The 17,829-nt window shown below is 38.2% G+C and overlaps 1 protein-coding gene and 1 long non-coding RNA gene across 3 annotated transcripts; one reads left to right on the plus strand and one right to left on the minus strand.

Moving 5' to 3' along the window:
* Nucleotides 1-8,793: 8,793 nt before the first annotated feature.
* Nucleotides 8,794-14,231, plus strand: LOC103344282 (uncharacterized). 2 transcript variants are annotated; one of them, XM_089044788.1, is made up of 12 exons: nucleotides 8,794-9,006; nucleotides 9,279-9,498; nucleotides 9,613-9,813; nucleotides 9,901-9,971; nucleotides 10,385-10,547; nucleotides 11,449-12,042; nucleotides 12,168-12,548; nucleotides 12,624-12,699; nucleotides 12,786-12,849; nucleotides 13,271-13,406; nucleotides 13,569-13,682; nucleotides 13,759-14,231. In XM_089044788.1, the coding sequence occupies exons 1-12, from the start codon at nucleotides 8,897-8,899 to the stop codon at nucleotides 13,822-13,824; spliced, it is 2,196 nt and encodes a 731-aa protein (XP_088900914.1). In that variant the 5' UTR covers nucleotides 8,794-8,896; the 3' UTR covers nucleotides 13,825-14,231. The 2 variants fall into 2 exon arrangements, with proteins under 2 accessions (XP_088900914.1, XP_088900915.1); XM_089044789.1 differs by having other exon boundaries at nucleotides 8,799-9,006; nucleotides 9,618-9,813.
* Nucleotides 14,232-15,092: 861 nt separating this feature from the next.
* Nucleotides 15,093-15,755, minus strand: LOC148919715 (uncharacterized). Its single transcript, XR_016124678.1, has 3 exons — nucleotides 15,624-15,755; nucleotides 15,443-15,507; nucleotides 15,093-15,275 (listed from the first exon to the last, which is right to left on the minus strand). It is a non-coding gene; the product is annotated as an uncharacterized LOC148919715 (long non-coding RNA).
* Nucleotides 15,756-17,829: the final 2,074 nt, after the last annotated feature.

The raw sequence follows: 17,829 nt of genomic DNA on the forward strand, positions 1-17,829 counted from the left end.
AACTTGCTCTTTTCAGGGATGGAGTGGTTGAACCCCTAGTGGAAAGTCCTTTGGAAACTCAAATTACCCTTGAAGATTCTTTTCTTCTTATGGCTGGCGTATCAAGGAAAAATCATGTCCAATGAGCAGCGTGCCCGTAGGCTTTTCATAGGTGACCATGCTTGTTGCATTTTTGATTGGCATACATAATCTACCTTACATATTCTTAGGAACTGCACTAGAGCTAAAAGGGTGTGGAACCTTTTTCTGAACAATAACCAAGATGTTCCTTTTTTCCACACTAAGCTACACCCCTGGCTGCTTAGCAACTTTTGCTCTAAGAATAAGTTCCTGCAAATCCCTTAGAAAACTCTGTTTGGTGTCATCTAATGGCACCTATGGAAATGGAGAAATGATTTTATTTTGAAAAATAAGCATGATTTGCCTTTTAATCCTAGAGAGCTGATTCTGTCTGCTACTAAGGAGTGGATCAAGGCCTCTACTAATAATCAATTGGGAGGCGATAAAATCCAGGTTAGTTTGGCCTGGACCCCGAGAATGGTGTGTTAAAGCTAAATGTGGATGGATCCCTCATGAGAAGTTCGGGTCTATTGGAGCTGGAGGAGTTATTAGAGATCACACTGTAATCTGGATTGGTGGTTTTGCTTTGTCAACTTGGGGAAAGGGCAAATCCTTGAAGCTGAGCTGTGGGGTTTATTTTTTGGTCTAAATTTAGCTATCACAAGAAGAATAATGGATATTGTTGTTGAAATGGATTCTGTCAATGCCGTTAATCGTATCCTAAGTAATGATATGAATATTTGTTATCCTATGGCTGGTTTGGTTAGCAGCTGCAAGAGACTTCTGAGCCAAATTCCAAGAAGTATTCTTCACCACATCTACAGAGAGAAGAACGATGTAGCTGACAGATTGGCTGCTTGGAGCCACGACATTGATCTGGGGTGCTGGTTTCTTGAGGAAAATCCGACTTTGCTTGGGCCTCTGTTGTTGGATGACTCAATAGGGGTTACAAAGACCCATATTATTAATTCTGTTTAGTTGTTTTTGTCATTTTCTGTGGTTTTATACCCCCTTGTTTCACCACAAAAAAGAAAAAAGAAAAAAGGTTTTGACTCGGCCTAAACAATGTTGTCATATGCTCGCCACGCCAATGCCATTGCCCCAAGGTTCCCAACCAACAAATCACGCTCATTTTCTTTCTCTTTTAAACACAACATCAAACACTTCATCTTCACATTCGTCGTCGTCTTTGTCTGTAGGAATAGGACGACGACTAGTATTTACTTAAACCCAATCGCCTTCAATCTCAATCTCAAGCCCTCTCAAATCCCTTCGCTTTTATTTTTTTTATTTTTTTATGACACGGGGGGGAAAAACCCCAAACAAAACCTACACAACAGGAACTAAACGGGGTCTAGAGACCCCAATCCTATCATTAACCAAAGCAGCTTCAGCCCAAAGAGGCACTGAGTCAAACCAACACACGCCTAAGTCCAGATTATAGCTACCATTAGCCAGACAGTCACCAAGTAGTTCCGCTCATGATAAACATGTTGAAGATCACAATCATGGAGCAGATTCATAAAATCCCAGCAACTAGCTAACATACCAGCAAGGGGATGACCTCCAATAGTACCAGGATTCTTCATGAGATGCACAACAAGAGCTAAATCCATTTCAATCACAAGATTAGAGATCTCATGAGCTACAGCAAGCCGCAAACCAAAAAACATCCCCCAAAACTCAACTTCCAAAATCTGACATGTCCCCAAATTCACAGAAAAATCACCAACCCAATCTCCCACGGAATCACGGATAACACCCCCGACACCAATAGCCCCAGAACAAGGCTTACAAGTACCATCCACATTTAATTTAAAAGCTCCAATCCCAGGATGCACCCAAGCAAGCTCAACCTATGTTTTAGTAAAATTGGCCTTAACACAATTAATAGAATGAAGCCAATCATTCATAGCAAATTGAATAATCTTCCGAGGACAATTAGGCAACTCCTTCTGCTCAGCAAAAATCATATGGTTCCTCCACTTCCAGATAAACCAGCGAGTAAAAACAAACACAATGTGCCACGGGATACCTGCCCCCCAAAAAGCCTTAGCACCAAGATTACCTATGAGCCAAGGCTTAACATCAACATGAGAAAGGGCAGAAACTTTGCTTGGTAAGCCAACAACACTCCAAACCTCATTAGCTCTAGGAAAATCTCTCAAAAGATGGACAAATAGATTCCGAAAACCCATCACAAAAACTGCAAGATGGGTCACTAATTAACTGTCTTCTTGCACGTTGTTCATTTGTCAAAATTCTCCATTTCAAGACTAGCCAAAAGAAATTTTTTAGCTTTGGAGGAACCCTAAGTTTCCAAAGGATGTCCAAACTAGGACCAGACCTCCCAAAATTCCTAAATAAAAGACCATAGGCAGATTTAACTGAAAACATCCCATCAGAGGTGACACTCCATATCTGAGTATCCTATAAATTACTCCCAGCTCCAATAGGAAAATTAATAATCTTTTGTACAATTTCTTCAGTCACTACACCTCTCAATTTATCAATATCCCACCATCTGTTTTTAAAAAAGCTATCCACTGTATAATCCTCGCTCAACAAAGATTTAGCACACCTTCTTGGTGCAGCAAAGGACCCTCATGGAGCCAGTGATCCTTCCAAAACAAAGCATTATCACCCCGACCAAGCCTCCAACTCATACCTTGTCTAAGAAGCTTGGCACCATACATAATACCTTTCCAAGTTGAAGAGCCATCCTTCTTACACGGAAGGGAATGATTAAGAATGGATTGGCCTTTTAAATACTTATCTTCAAACATCTTGACCCATAAACCCTGATCATTGTTATGAATTCTCCAACCAATCTTAGCAAGCAGAGCTTGATCTAGATTGGCCGAACTCTTGAGGCCTAGACCACCCTTATTCTTTGGCTTGCAAACCAAATCCCACTAACAGAGATGAACCTTGTGCTTTGCATCAGTTCCACCCCAAAAGAAATTCCTATTAAGCTTGTCCAACTCCTCACAAGTACTCATAGGCAACTTAGCAGTTTGCATTGCGTAGCAATTTACTCTTCCATGAAGCCAATCTCTTATGCATCTTGTCCACAATACCCATAAAAGTACCTTTCGTAACTCTAGAGTGTAACATGGGCATACCCAAATACCTCCCCAAATTATTAGTTAGAGGAGAGCCACAAATACCACTTATTTCTCTAGCTAACTCCATATTAGTGTTGGGAGAGCAAAAGATAGCCGATTTATCAAAATTAACCGATTGACTGGAAGCTGGACAAAACAAATCAAGACAACTATTCATAACTCTAACTTGTTTAATACTAGCTTCCGCAAACAACACCAAATCATCAGCAAAAAATAAATGAGAGACTGCATGCCCTAATTAGGAGGTCTTCATAGGCTTCCAACTCTTTCTATTCACAGAATCAAAAATTATGTGGGATAATTTCTCAATGCATAACACAAAAGGGTAAGGGGAGAGAGGATCTCTTTGCCGAATACCATTACTAGGCAAAAAAGGTTCAGTAAGCTCCCCATTAACACAAACTTGGTATCTCACAGAATTAACACAAGATATAATCAGCTTGATATAATGGGCAGACAACTCCAATTCCTCTAGAACATACTTAATAAACTTCCAGTTTAAACGATCATAAGCTTTAGAAAGATCAATCTTCCACGCAAAGAAAACTTTCTTACCTTTAGAAACCCTGAACTTATACATCATCTCTTGAGCAATTAAAATATTGTCAGTTATGTGCCTCCCAGGCACAAAACTAACCTGATTTGGACTGATCCATTGGCTCATGAGGGTCTCAATCTACTAACAATAATTTTGGAGATAATTTTGTATAGAGTACAACATAAGCTGATAGGCCTAAACTGAAGCATGGAAGAAGGGTTTTCCACCTTAGGGACCAAAGCAATCAAAGTGTAATTCAAATCCTTAGGAATAAGACAATCCTGAAAAACTTTCAGAAACATATCCACAATATCAGGAGCACAAATATCCCAATTAAATTGAAAGAAACTAGCTGGAAACCCATCAACTCTTGGAGCTTTTAAACTACCAATATTAAATAAGCTAGTTTTGATTTCCTCAGCAGTAACATGCCTCAATAACCCATTCAAAACCAAAGAATTAACTCCAGGAAACAAATTAGGGATGGTAATATCAGTAGGCAAAAAATTGGACTGAGAAAACAGGTTAGAGAAGTAATTTACTGCCAAACCCTTCATTTGAGCAGCATCCTCCACCCAAAACCCTTCCTTATCCTTAAGTCTTTCAATCTTATTTCTTCGCCTTCGAATAACAGTAATCATGTGAAAAAATTTGGTGTTTCTATCACCCTCTTGCAACCATTGAATCCGGGACTTCTGCTGCCAAAAAAGAGCTTCATGCTCAAGTAAGCAATTAAACTCATCAATAAGGGATAACTCTAACCGACTCAAAAAAGGATAACTCTAACCGACTCAAAAAAGGATTAGGACCATTGCATAAAGCCTTTTAAATCCCAGCAAGCCTAGATAAAATCCGAGCCTTTCTCTTCCGTAAATGCCCAAAGGTATTACAGTTCCACTGTTGAAGAGGACGAATTAAAGCATAAGATTTATCCATAGCAGAACTAGTCAAATGTTCCCACCTCTTGCCAAGAAAGTCCTTAAACCCCTGATGCTTCAGCCACATCATCTAAAATCTAAAAGGCATGTAATGAGGATTAGACTAAAAGCCAGACTGCAGACAAATCTTAATAGGGCAATGATCCGATTTGGTTCGAGGCAAATGCTTAACATTAGCCTCAGCAAAGCAATATCTCCACTCTAAATTACAAACCGCTTTATCCAATCTTTCAAACACTCTCCCATTGGTCCAAGTGAATTTAGGGCCATAAAAACCCAGATCCACTATTTCATTACTAGAAAACCATCTTCTAAAACCCTTGAATCTGCAAGACTGACCACCTCCAAGCTTATTTTCAACTTGAAACATCTCATTGAAATCCATAGCAAGCAACCAAGGCATTTTGTGACAGCTAGCAACAAAGGTCAAATAATCCCATAGTTTCTCCCTTTTGCAACTATACGGCTTAGCATAAACAACCGTCAACATCCATGGAACTTGACCAGGCCATGAAACACAAGCTGTAATAGCTTGATCCATAGTGCCAAGAACCTCAACTTTAACTCTATCACCATGCCAGAGCAACCATAAGCCAACTAAAAATCCCACAGGATCCACAACTTCAAAGCAAGAAAACCCTAAGGATTTCACCATATCCATAGCTTTTTGGCCACTAATCCTAGGCTCACAAAAAAATAAAATATCCATACGATGAGTGTGAATCAACTCCATCACATTAGCTTGAAATTTGGTGCAAGCAGCACCTCTCACATTCCAGCAAACAATATCCATAAAACCATTACCAAGGAGAAACAACCTAAGGGCTAAACCCTTAAAAACCAAAACTCATACCTTCAGTGTTCGTGAATGTATTATCAAGCAACTTCCCATTATAAGATCGCACTTGACCCTCAGAAGTATCCATTTCCACAAGCACAGGAGCACCCTCATCCTCTGGCACACTCTCATGATAAGAAGAACCAATAGAATTCGCATCACTATTAATCCCATCTCCATCCTCCTGGACACTCTCACTATTAACTATATTTGGTGGTTGATGCCCAAATATATAAATCCCCTTCCCACTTTTCACATCCTTGGAATTTACCTAATTAGCAATTTTGTCCAGCAAAGGCAGTGAGCTCTCCACCTTTTCCCACCAATTACCATCTTGTCTATAGCAATTAAATTCCCAAAACCCGTGCTCTTAGCCCCTCCCTCCTTTCGGCCAGCAGCCATCAAATGCTTTTTATCCTGCTGAGGCTTATTGGAGATATCATTCAAGGGGACTCGAACATATGGCTTAACTGCCTTTAATTTGGTCCACACTTTCTTACCCAAGCCTGCATCCCTTGTAGATGGTTTCCTTTTCCCATAGACACTTTGCCCATCAGCACCATTACCAATAAACTCTTCTTGGCCAAATTTTTCACTTACACCATGTAGAGCATCAAATCTTGAGCCCTTAGCTCTAAGCCCATTATTTCTACCTCCCTGATCCTTATGCATTGCTCTAGGCCTTCTCATTGCTGGAACATTCATCCAAGGGCCTCGTAAGTTTTCCAAAAGGTCTTCATTATTCATAGCAACATCGCCTCCCAAAGCATCCTCAACAACTGAACTTTGCCCTTCCCCAGGCACAACAGCAGGAATAGAATTCCTTTTCTTGCAATGCTCTCTCTTGTGACCATACCGCCCACACAAATAACAGATATCAGGTAGGCTCTCGTACTCAATATTATACCATTCCTGATTAATCTGGACAAAAGCTTCTAGCAGCTTTGTAAGATCCAGTTCAACACACATGTTTGCAAACTTGCCCCTATTCTAAGATATGGTTAGAGCATTAGTCTTTAACAATTTACCCAGCAAGTTGCTAATTCGCTTCAACTCCCAAACATCAAAGCACTCCAAATGGATTGCCGAAACACGAATCCACGCAGCCATTCGAGTAATATGGGCAGTGGCAGGACAAAACCTAGGCCTCCATTTCTGTAACACCAAATACTGTCATGCAATTATCAAGGCCCGCAGTTAGGACAAACTCCAGATCTTCCTTAAGCTCAAACTTAACAACAAAATAGTCATTCATCAAATCCACTAGTTTTTCCAGCCTCCTTTCAAACTCCATTTCTATTGCAGCCTATCATGAAGGTAATTGTAAGTATGAGAATGGCCCAGGAGCTTAACGATGAAGGCATCCTTCCAAGGTTTGCAGAGCCTAGACATAGCCTTCTCAGAAAACTGGATGATGGGTCCCTTATCTCCTATGGAAATCACTACATCCTCATCATCATTCAACTCATCATAATCAGTATCCAAACTATTAACATCAATGCCAATATTTTTCACCAGATTGACCTTATTCATTAGTTTATCCCTAAAACTTGCACCATCAATCACAGACTGAACATTTGAAATTCCCATGGTATCCATCCCAGAATTAAGATTCTGACCTGAATTCAAATCAAGCGCCATCATCAGATCTGGATTTGCATCGGAGACGAACGCATCTTGACGACCCAAATCGGCTCGACTCCGCTTTGCTAATTGATAATTCTTCAAGAAAACACCCGGAGACCCCTCTTTCATGGTGGAGAGTGATTCAGAAGCTCTTTAGAACCAAGGAGATCGAAATACGACCTGGAAACCATCGTAGAAGGTAGTGTCCAGCAAACGGAAAAGATGACTTTGTACGCAGGAAAATTCTGTGCGCATGAGGCGCGTACCACTATTCAGTCTTTTTTCGTGAAAGTCAAGAGAGGTTTTACACCTTCGCTTTCTTTCTCGTAACGTTAATAAGGAAAAGGCTTTTTATCACAAATGGTCCTTCACGTTTACAAAATTATCACGAATGATCTCGAGGTTTTTACACTAATAGTCTTTAACTTTTTTTTATCACAAATGGTCATTACCCTTATAAATTCTGTTAAGTGTGATATGGAAGATAAGTGGAGCTCACATGTCCAATCACATTGCGACATGTGGATAAAAAATAATTAAATAAATTTTTAATGAAAATTCCATTTATTTTTCTGCAACTTTTCATCTCCTTCCTTGCTCCGTCTCTCTCCTCCTCTGCCCTTGCTCTCCACCTTTTTCTTTGCTTTCCATCTCTTCTCCCTCTGTTTTTTTTCCCTCTGCCACCTGCAAGAAAATATATATGATATACAGTTGCTCTCCGTCTCTTCTCGCAACCCGCAACCCATGCCCAACTCCCCTACCATCTCCCTTTGTTTTTGCTCTCCTTTGTTTTTTATTAAACCTTCCAGATATTAAACCTTCCAGCTTCACTCAAGCACAACCCAGAAAAGCAAACCAAAAGAACTCACTTTCAAGTAGATTCCAGCTCCACAAAGCACACGAAAATGAAGGTTCAATAGTACATGAGGAATATTGTAGATGTTTGGTCACTTTCAAATCCATCCATGGTTTATCACAACATATAATTTACATCCTGAGTCACAAAAGCTCCTTCGTCCTCCACACACAGCATGAAATGGGCAAAGTGGATTTGAAAATTTAAGTAGGATTGTGGGACATTACAAGGCCACACTTGAACTTGAAATAAAACCCACTTGGCCTCACCATTATTTCGACTGAAATCTAAATGCAAAACACAACATTTTTTTTGTTTTCTCCATAGCAGGCACTTACAAGTTACCAAAGAAAAGAACCCCAAACAAAGCATCGACGAGCATTTTTTTCCTAGCTAGTTCTCGCGCCATCTCTCTCATTTCCTCTGGTGACGGAGGTCTCGGCGCTTCCCACACAACATAAGAATGCTGCAGACCAAAACCTAATAGCTTGAGTGAAGCGGGTGGGCATGGGGTGGTTGGGTTGTAGAGGCAACAAAAAAACAAAGGGAGAGGGAAAGCACAGGGAGGAGAGAGGGCAGAGGAAATGAGAGAGAGACGGGGAGAGAGAGAGGCTAAATGGGCTTTTAATGGATTTTCATAAAAAAAATATTCATTTATTTATTTAATCCACATGTCGCGATGTGATTGGACATGTGAGTTCCACTTATCTTCCACCTCAGATAGCTAACAGAATTTATAACGGTAGGGATCATTCGTGATAAAAGTCCAAATATTAAGAATTATTAGTGTCACAAAAAACCCTCAAGACCATTCGTGATAATTTCGTAAACGTGAAGGACTATTTGTGGGAAAAAGCCTGAGGAAAAAAAAGGTCTTCCGTTCGCTCTCTTTCATTTCTTTCAAAACCTAGAATGGGCTCCCTTTGTGCCCTGGACGTGCCCTTGCAATACCCTAGAGTCCGCAGAGATGAGTCTGTTATCGATAACTACCATGGCGTCGACATTGCCGATCCTTATAGATGGTATAGTACAACCTCCTCTTGTCTATATATTTCCCACCATTTTTTTTTTCTTTTGTTTGTTTATAAGGAAATAGAAATTCATTATCGAAGAAGATTTTCTTTCAAGGGTTTCAATAGTATGTAGCATTTGTACTTAGAGTTTCAATCCTAAACCCTAGCATTTGTACTGCTTGTTATCTCAACGAGGATCAATCGCCGACTTTTTGATGCTGCTATTTATAAGAATTTGATCGAATTTTGATTTTCTGACTCTTTTAGATTAAATCTTTTAGGCTTGAAGATCCTGACTCAGAAGAGACCAAGGATTTTGTACAGAAACAAGTGGAACTGACACAGTCGGTTCTAAAGGAATGCGATACGAGAGGTAAGCTTAGTGAAAAGATCACCAAGCTTTTCGATCACCCACGCTATGATCCACCTTATAGGGAAGGGAATAAGTACTTTTACTCCCATAACACTGGGCTTCAAGCCCAAAACGTCATCTACGTCCAGGTTGGCCATTGACTCTATATTTGATAATCAACTGCATATAACTTCATTAATTCCTTCCTCTGATTCCTTCTTCTTTCCTTATTTTTCTTTCTTGGGGTTCATTTGTGGTTTTAGGACAGTTTGGATGGAGAACCAGAGGTTTTGCTTGATCCTAATACGCTCAGTGAAGATGGGACTGTATCTTTGAACGCACATTCTGTAAGTGAGGACGCCAAGTACGTGGCCTATGCCCTTAGCACAAGTGGCAGTGATTGGGTAACAATCAAAGTGATGCGGGTTGAGGATAAGAAGATCGAGCCTGATACTTTATCTTGGGTAAGCGCTGGAGTTTATGTATGTTTTGATATAAAGTAATGTGCGTTCTCCATGGCACCTTTACCGAGATGAGCTTACTATTTTCAGGTCAAGTTTTCGGAAATTTCCTGGACACATGATAACAAAGGGTTTTTCTACAGCCGATATCCAGCTCCAAAGTAAGTGGAAATCATGTATCTTTACGCTAAAAAGTTGTGGGCATGTGGATTTTGATGGAGTTCTCTAATTAGCATGGCTGGTAGTTTGAGACTTTCAGTTAAATTAATAAGATACAGAAAAAAAAAAAAGTGACAGAATTGATGTAGATGTTCTTGCTTTACTTAATTTGGAGAATCCAAAGATGGTTAAATGGCTATTGCTAGGCTATGATTAGGTAAAGTTTGGGCTGTGAGTATAGAAATGTGGATATAATTGCACAAACGAGTCATTGAAATTGAATTTATTTAGAAACTTAGAAACTATTATTGGGACAATGAATAGCTATGTTAGGTTTATTTTGATATTTCCTCGTTCGTTAGATTTGTGCAAAATAATGAAATTCAATTTATAGAACTGTTGATTTGTTCTGTAGAGAAGGAAAAGATATTGATGCTGGGACAGAGACCAACACAAATCTTTATCATGAGGTTTACTATCATTTCGTGGGTACAGATCAATCAAAAGACATACTATGCTGGAAGGATCCTGAAAATCCTAAATACTTGTTCGGAGCCACAGTTACTGCAGATGGGAAGGTAGGTCGATTTTGTTATCTTCCTGGATTTTATGGCTCTGTTAGAGTCCTTTTCTTCTTGTTGAAGCAGTAGGATTCTTGTACTTAAAATGAAGCCTAAAATTAAGACATGTCACCTGCTCTCTCCATATAGTTTTGTGATTTTGCATTAGAATGGGGTTTAGAGTTGAGGACTCACCCAGAAACTCTGCCCAGTGGTGAAACTGCTCAATGTATAAAATTTGTAGTATGTGTAGAGAAAAGATTCAGTGACACATTTTCTGTAGAAAAGGGCCCTCTGTGTGTAATAGAAGCATGTATCATATCAGGTTTTAAGTGCTATTGATACTGGCAACTTAGCAACCAAGATGCATCACCTTTGGACAATCATAGTAATGACACGCATTATGAGTCATAAATACTGACTGTTGTCTGTCCAAGATACTGTTAGGGAAGTATCATTTCCCTTGTAAATGGGCATTTAAGTCTTATCCTTAGTTATGCCATTTTGTCATTCACATTTACGTCTTTTGATATTTTGTTTTTTGTTTTTGAACGGAATCTGTTAAAGGATACTGTTATAGCCACCACACTATTGATGGCGAATTGGGTGTGAATACGTTTAATGATCTCTCACCCTACAGAAAATGGTGCCAGATTCCGAGAGTTTCATATTGAAGCATTTGGGCCATGGTTGTAAGATGGATCTAATGACGTGGATGTTACAGCTCTATATATTTATGATAATCAGTGGATATTAAATTATTATATAATTATTCTAGTTTTTTTCCAATGTGAAACACCTCTTAGAAATTGCCATTTTTGTTTTGATTAGATTGTTGCATAGCTTAGAAAAAGCAGATTTATTGTAATATTATTTTGAACTAACTTTTTTTTTCCTTCTGGTACTCTGTAATCTGCAGTATATTATTCTATCTATTGATGAGGGTTGCGACCCAGTCAACAAATTTTATTACTGTGACATGTCTGCACTTCCTAATGGGCTTGAAGGTCTAAGGGAGAAAAATGATTTGCTCCCATTTCTGAAGCTTATCGATACATTTGATGCAATGTATGATCTCATTGCAAATGATGAAACTGTGTTTACTTTTCTGACAAACAAAGATGCTCCAAAATATAAGTTGGTCCGAGTTGATCTAAAGGAACCAACTGTTTGGACTGACGTTCTCCAAGAAGCTGAAAAAGATGTACTTGAATCAGTGTGTGCTGTCAATGGTAGCCAAATGATTGTTAGTTACTTGAGTGATGTGAAGTCTGTACTACAGATTAGGGATTTGAATTCAGGTAACTTGCTGCATCAATTACCCATCGACATTGGCTCGGTTAGTGAGATTTCTGGAAGACGTGAAGACAGCACTGCTTTTTTTTGGTTTACAAGTTTTCTCACCCCTGGTATAGTATATCAGTGTAATTTAGCGAACAAAATTCCGGACATGAAGGTATTTCGTGAAATTACAGTTCCTGGGTTTGATCGCTCAGAGTTCCAAGTTGATCAGGTATTAGAGCTTCTTGTACTGACATTTTAGTGTCACTAGCTTGATCTCATTCTTTCTTTGTACCTTCAATTTTTTATCACATGCAGTATTTCATTTACTATATGATGGGTTTTTTCATTATCCAGGTATTCATTCCCAGTAAGGATGGAACTGAGATACCAATGTTTGTCGTGGCCAGCAAGAACATTCCTTTGGATGGATCACACCCGTGCTTGCTATATGGATATGGTGGATTCAACATTAGTATTACACCTTATTTCAGTGTTAGTCGTATTGTACTTACAAGACATTTAGGTGCTGTTTTCTGCATAGCAAATATCCGTGGTGGTGGGGAGTACGGGGAGGAATGGCATAAATCAGGCTCCCTCGCTAAAAAGCAAAATTGCTTTGATGACTTCATTTCTGCAGCTGAATACCTGGTATCTGCCGATTATACCCAACCCAGCAAGTTGTGTATCGAAGGTGGAAGTAATGGTGGGCTGCTTGTTGGAGCTTGCATAAATCAGGTGTGGCATTTTTAGTTTTGTTTACTATTAAATCTGTAGTGAGTGATTTATATGAAAAAAAATGCCTTCTCGCAGAGACCCGATCTTTTTGGTTGTGCACTAGCTCATGTTGGTGTTATGGACATGCTACGGTTCCACAAGTTTACCATAGGTGAATTTACTTCCTTTGGGTCTTCTAAGGTTTTTTTTTTTCTTCTTCTGGTTGCAACATATGTTTGATGTAGAAGAGTTACTCAGGTCATGCATGGACTTCTGATTATGGCTGTTCTGACAAGGAGGAAGAATTCCAATGGTTAATTAAGTGAGTACTGTTTTGTTTACATTTTCTCTCTTCATTTGGTGGAGTTGAGGTGTATCTGATTGCAGTCCTGTTTTGGTTAGGGCAATGTTTTAAAATTCTGTAGAAGTATTTCACTGCCTTGTTTTAGTCTCAGTTCTGTGATGGATAGTGATGGTGGGATAAAGTATTACTCCAATTCACATTTGCTTAGAACTCCATAAACAAGATTTCTCATTCTTTGTTGGAATGAGTGTGATTGTTAGGATAAGAGGGATTGCAGTACATATTTATGCATTATGCTTGATGCGCCTCTTCATCAGTCTTCTTCTTACTAGGCAATTTGTGAGCATGTTTTGTTCCGATTTCTGTGACAGGCTCAGATGTCTTGGTGGTTCTTGTAAATATGAATACGAGCTTATCCCTCCCTGCCTTCTACTTTCAGGTACTCGCCTTTACACAATGTCAGGAGACCATGGGAACTGCATGCAAGCCAACCTCACCAGTACCCATCTACCATGCTATTGACTGCAGATCATGATGATCGAGTCGTACCATTGCACACGTTGAAGTTATTGGCGGTGAGTCTCTTTTGCGATAGAATCTACGAGTCTTTTATTTATTTGTGCATTTGTCTGTTTCAGTTGTGTGTTATTCTCTTTTATTGATTTTGTGCTTTTGTTTGTTTCAGTTGTGTGTGTTATTTTCTCTTCAATTGTATAATTGATTCTCTTTATTCTTAGACCTTGCAATATGTTCTGAGCACAAGTTTGGAGAAAAGCCCACAGACCAATCCGATTATTGGTCGCATTGAATGCAAGGCTGGGCATGGAGGCGGACGTCCAACCCAGAAAATGGCAAGTATCTGATTGAGTTTATATTGTCATTTATGGTCCCGACCATTGTATTTATATATGGCTCTTGTATTTACAGATTGATGAAGCTGCAGACCGGTATAGTTTCATGGCTAAGATGTTGGGTGCATCTTGGATAGAGTAGTTTTATCGATGCTTGACAACAAAGATGAAAAGAGCGAAAAAAAAAGAAAAAGAGTTCATGGCTAAGTTGGGTGCATGCTGTTGTCGACCTCCTGGGTTAGGTTAGGTTAGCACAGGCTATTTTAAAGTTGAACTATGGCGCGCAAAGCAATACGTTATCTTGAGCAGTAGCTATTGATCAACACAAGATGAATTCAGCGTCAGCAAGGAAAAAAACTTGGGATGAAGTGAGAATCGGCTGTTATTCCACGCTTTCTTCAGAGTTACTGTGTTGGTGGGTGTGCTTTAATTAATTGCCAAGAAGGGCTCCTTTTTCCTTTTGCCTTCTAAATTTGTAAGGGATCTTGTTCTATATCAGTCATGGCCCAAGATTACTCTTGGACAATTAATCTCGATGTTCCTAAAGAATCATCTTATATTGTCCGCCACAAAGGCCAAAATTTGGTACACCAGAAACGGCTCAACCATAACTTTTGGTCGCGACCTAAATCGTTTATCTCAGAAGTTTCATTACTGTTCCACGTAAATCTATGGATCAAGTAATAGTTTGCTTGGAGTTGTATGGCGAACTATTCGTTGTAGCCAATCGTTGTCAAGGTAGGTTCAACCGTAGATCGAGTGAATGTGCGGCCAAGGAATAATAAATGGGAAAAAATAAGGGAGCTGATTTCCTCACTCGTTTTTTCTCCACTTACACTTCTTTTTGCTTTTTAATGATTTTTAATGATTTTTTTTTCTTTTTTGTTTTTTCTCTTTCCTATTCTACCATTACCCTATCTTATTTCTTTTTACTTCACTTTTATATTATTTCTTTTTCTTTACACTTAATTTTCCAATTTGCTTTTTTTTTTTTTTCCTTTCATCAAGTAAGAAATAATTAACACTATATATTTGTCTAGACAAAATTATGTGGTCCACCTGCTACAAAAACACATGCCCACAGATAAACCTTGCAACCATAGGGATTTTTTTAATTATTTTTTGTGAATAGGCAAAATTTTTCTTTAGTGATTCATTTGCATTTGGCATCTCCCATTCTTGATTTAGAAAATAGTGATCCATTCGAGAACAAAATATAAATATTTACTATGCTTCATTGGACTGTTAAGATAACATGGGAAATAAAAGAAAGCAAAAAACTTAGATCCATTGGCATGTTCTTTTTTTGGTCAATAGCTGAAACTTCATTGAAAGCCAAAAAATATGGCTAAACAGAGATAGCGACAAGAGTAACAACCAAAAAGTACAGACAAAACCATCGTGGTTGCCAAAAAATTTAGCTCTATTAACCAAACTATATCATTCCAGACAAGAGCAGAGAAAAGTTATAACCACAAAAAAGATAATTTAGCTCCATTAACCAATCTGTATCATTCCATACAACACTTATTCCTTGTGTTAAAAAAAAGACATCTGAAATAAGGATGAATCCATCCAACCACTTCAAAATACCTACAAGAAAGAAGACTAATTAATTAACAAACTAATTGATCTCTCATAATACTATTTACTACTGTAAAATTTGATGAGATACAATTCCCCTTAATAAGATGACATATACAATTACTTTGAAAATTATGAAAGAATAAAAATATGAGACTATTATGCATAAGAAGTACCTTGCTCTCTGCATATCTAAGCTCCTAATGACAGTTTGGTTAGTAACATTCTTTGGTTCTTCTACCTGTAAACATGTTAGTCGAAAAAAATTATTATCTATTAACTACAACAAAGATAAATAGTACTCACATACTTAGTATAAAAAAAAAAAATTAAAGAATTTGACATACAAATACTTACATTTCTATCCATTTCCAAAAGGTAGAATTAAGAGGCAACTTGAAATGGACAAGTACTTTTATTGTGGCCAACACCTTTGCAAACACTACATTTACGAGACTTTTCAACTATCTCAAATTTTGAAGGTTCACGCCTTGTGGAGCTAGATTCATTTCTCTTCTTTGACCCCAGTGGCCGTCCTTTATGAGGTTGAATCTTAGGCTCCATAATTAAGGGAAAAGAAGTACCAACAAATTGAGATAGTTGTCTCTTTGTATCATCTTTTTGAAGAATAGGCAGTTTTTCATACTTTTCTTTGAAGTCCAATAGAAGACTATTTATTTGATCATTTTCATCATTCAAACTTGCATGTTGATCATTGTTAAACAATCGTGCATCGATCCTCCACTGATTATGTATGGCATTTAAAGGCAATACTTGAATTTTCATATCCTTAATCATGTGTCCACAAGGAATACCCATCGTTTTGAAAAAATGGCCTGTGCATTGAGATGAAAGATTACCATATTTTGCAGCTTCATGTTGCTTGTATAACTCATCTAAAGCAAACATAGATACATGAGTAACAACTTCTTTAAAGAATGGAATCCGAAGTCTATGTGGAACACGAACCTTTTCACTTGAGAGTTCAGTTTTGATTTCTTGAAATTGATGTTCAGTAGCAAGACATATTTTTTCTTTTACCTCACGAAGACCTCTGGTTGAAACTTAAAGATACTTCTTTAGTGTTGCATGTGCACCTTCAGCTCTTGAAGTAGCCCGATTACCTAAGTGTGCAACCTCATCTGTCCATGCACTTACAAATTTTTCTTTCAATGGCAGCCAAGTACCTCTAATATAGTTCAAACAGCTACATTCTCCTTGTACTCATTTTCAAAATGATCCCAAGCTTTATCGAATGATGATTCATTTGGAGATTTGATTAGATCAGTCCAAGTAGATAGGAAAGCAACCCAATCAACTTCTTCTCTAAAATGAGGTTTACAATTTGCAAGAATGTTTTTCTCAATATGCCACACGCATAACAAATTACAAGCACTTGGGAATACAATGCGTATAGCATGCATTAAGGCCAATTCTCTATCTAATATGATCACCAATGGCTGATTATGAACTCCCAAAATTTTATTGAACATTTCTAGAGCCCACACATAATCCTTCTCTTCTTCTTTTTGCATGAAGACAAAACAAGAGTAGAATGAAGTGTTGAAACTTGAAACTCCTATTATATCCAATAATGGCATCTTATACTTATTAGTTTTATAAGTGCAATCCATCAAAAAGACATGTGGGTAACTCTTACTCAATTCAATTGATATAGGACGAGCAAAAAACAAGTGAGTCAAATGCCCTTCTGGGTCATACTCAATGTTATAAAAGAAACCACCTTCACCAAGTTCATCCACTAATGCTTGAATAACTGTATGTCCTGCTAGGCTCTCTTCCAAAATTTTAGCCTTCTTATTGTAAATGTTTCGGGAAATTGCTCGAAGATGAGGATTGCTTTGTTAAAGTGAAGAGAGAATTTGGCGCGGTGGTATACCAGCCATACACATTTCTTTAATCCGCATAATTTCCTCATTTGAAAATCGACGACAATAGGGATGTCCAGACATGTCCGTTGAAGGTTCATGTTTATGCAACAAACTTTTAATCTCCAACTTCCAAAATCCTTGAAGTTTCCTTTTCTTTTTGCCCCAAATTTCAAATGGACAGTTTATGAGGCGAGATGTTGATTTCTTTTTTCTTTCCTCTAGTGGAACTTTTCTGCTTTTAATTACCACCTCTATCACAACCAAGGACAACATATATCTCGGATTTAGATCTTCTAATAACTAGTGCATACCCTTGCACAAAGGCAATCTTACGAGCAGATTCAATGAGGTCTTCCCAACTTTGAAAATTTTTGTTTGTCAAAGACAGCATTTTGTCACTTTTATCAATCGATGCTTCACTACCTATATCACAAACCATCCAATTTATATGAAACATAAACTACACATTGGCTACAACTATGAAGAATGCTTATGCTTCAATGCCTATCACATATTAGTTAAGAATGAATATATATAACAGAATAGGTACTGCTATGAGACATTTCATTGAGCAGTTGGTTGGCGCCTCCAATGGGTAGCACCAGCAGGGCAAAAATAAAGAGATAGCAGTGGCACTAATTTAAACTTATCTTTGTGTGCACATGAGAAGA

The sequence above is a fragment of the Prunus mume genome, linkage group LG2 (genome assembly GCF_029339155.1).
Source record: "Prunus mume cultivar Tortuosa linkage group LG2, ASM2933915v1, whole genome shotgun sequence".
NCBI lineage: Eukaryota > Viridiplantae > Streptophyta > Magnoliopsida > Rosales > Rosaceae > Prunus > Prunus mume.

Excerpts from the sequence above, each read along its gene's own strand:
- LOC103344282 (XM_089044788.1), top strand. The coding sequence starts at position 8,897 with ATGGGCTCCCTTTGTGCCCTGGACGTGCCCTTGCAATACCCTAGAGTC. Across the intron at positions 9,007-9,278 it reads ATTGCCGATCCTTATAGATG|GCTTGAAGATCCTGACTCAG; the intron begins GTATAGTACAAC and ends TAAATCTTTTAG. Across the intron at positions 12,700-12,785 it reads GTTCCACAAGTTTACCATAG|GTCATGCATGGACTTCTGAT; the intron begins GTGAATTTACTT and ends AGAGTTACTCAG.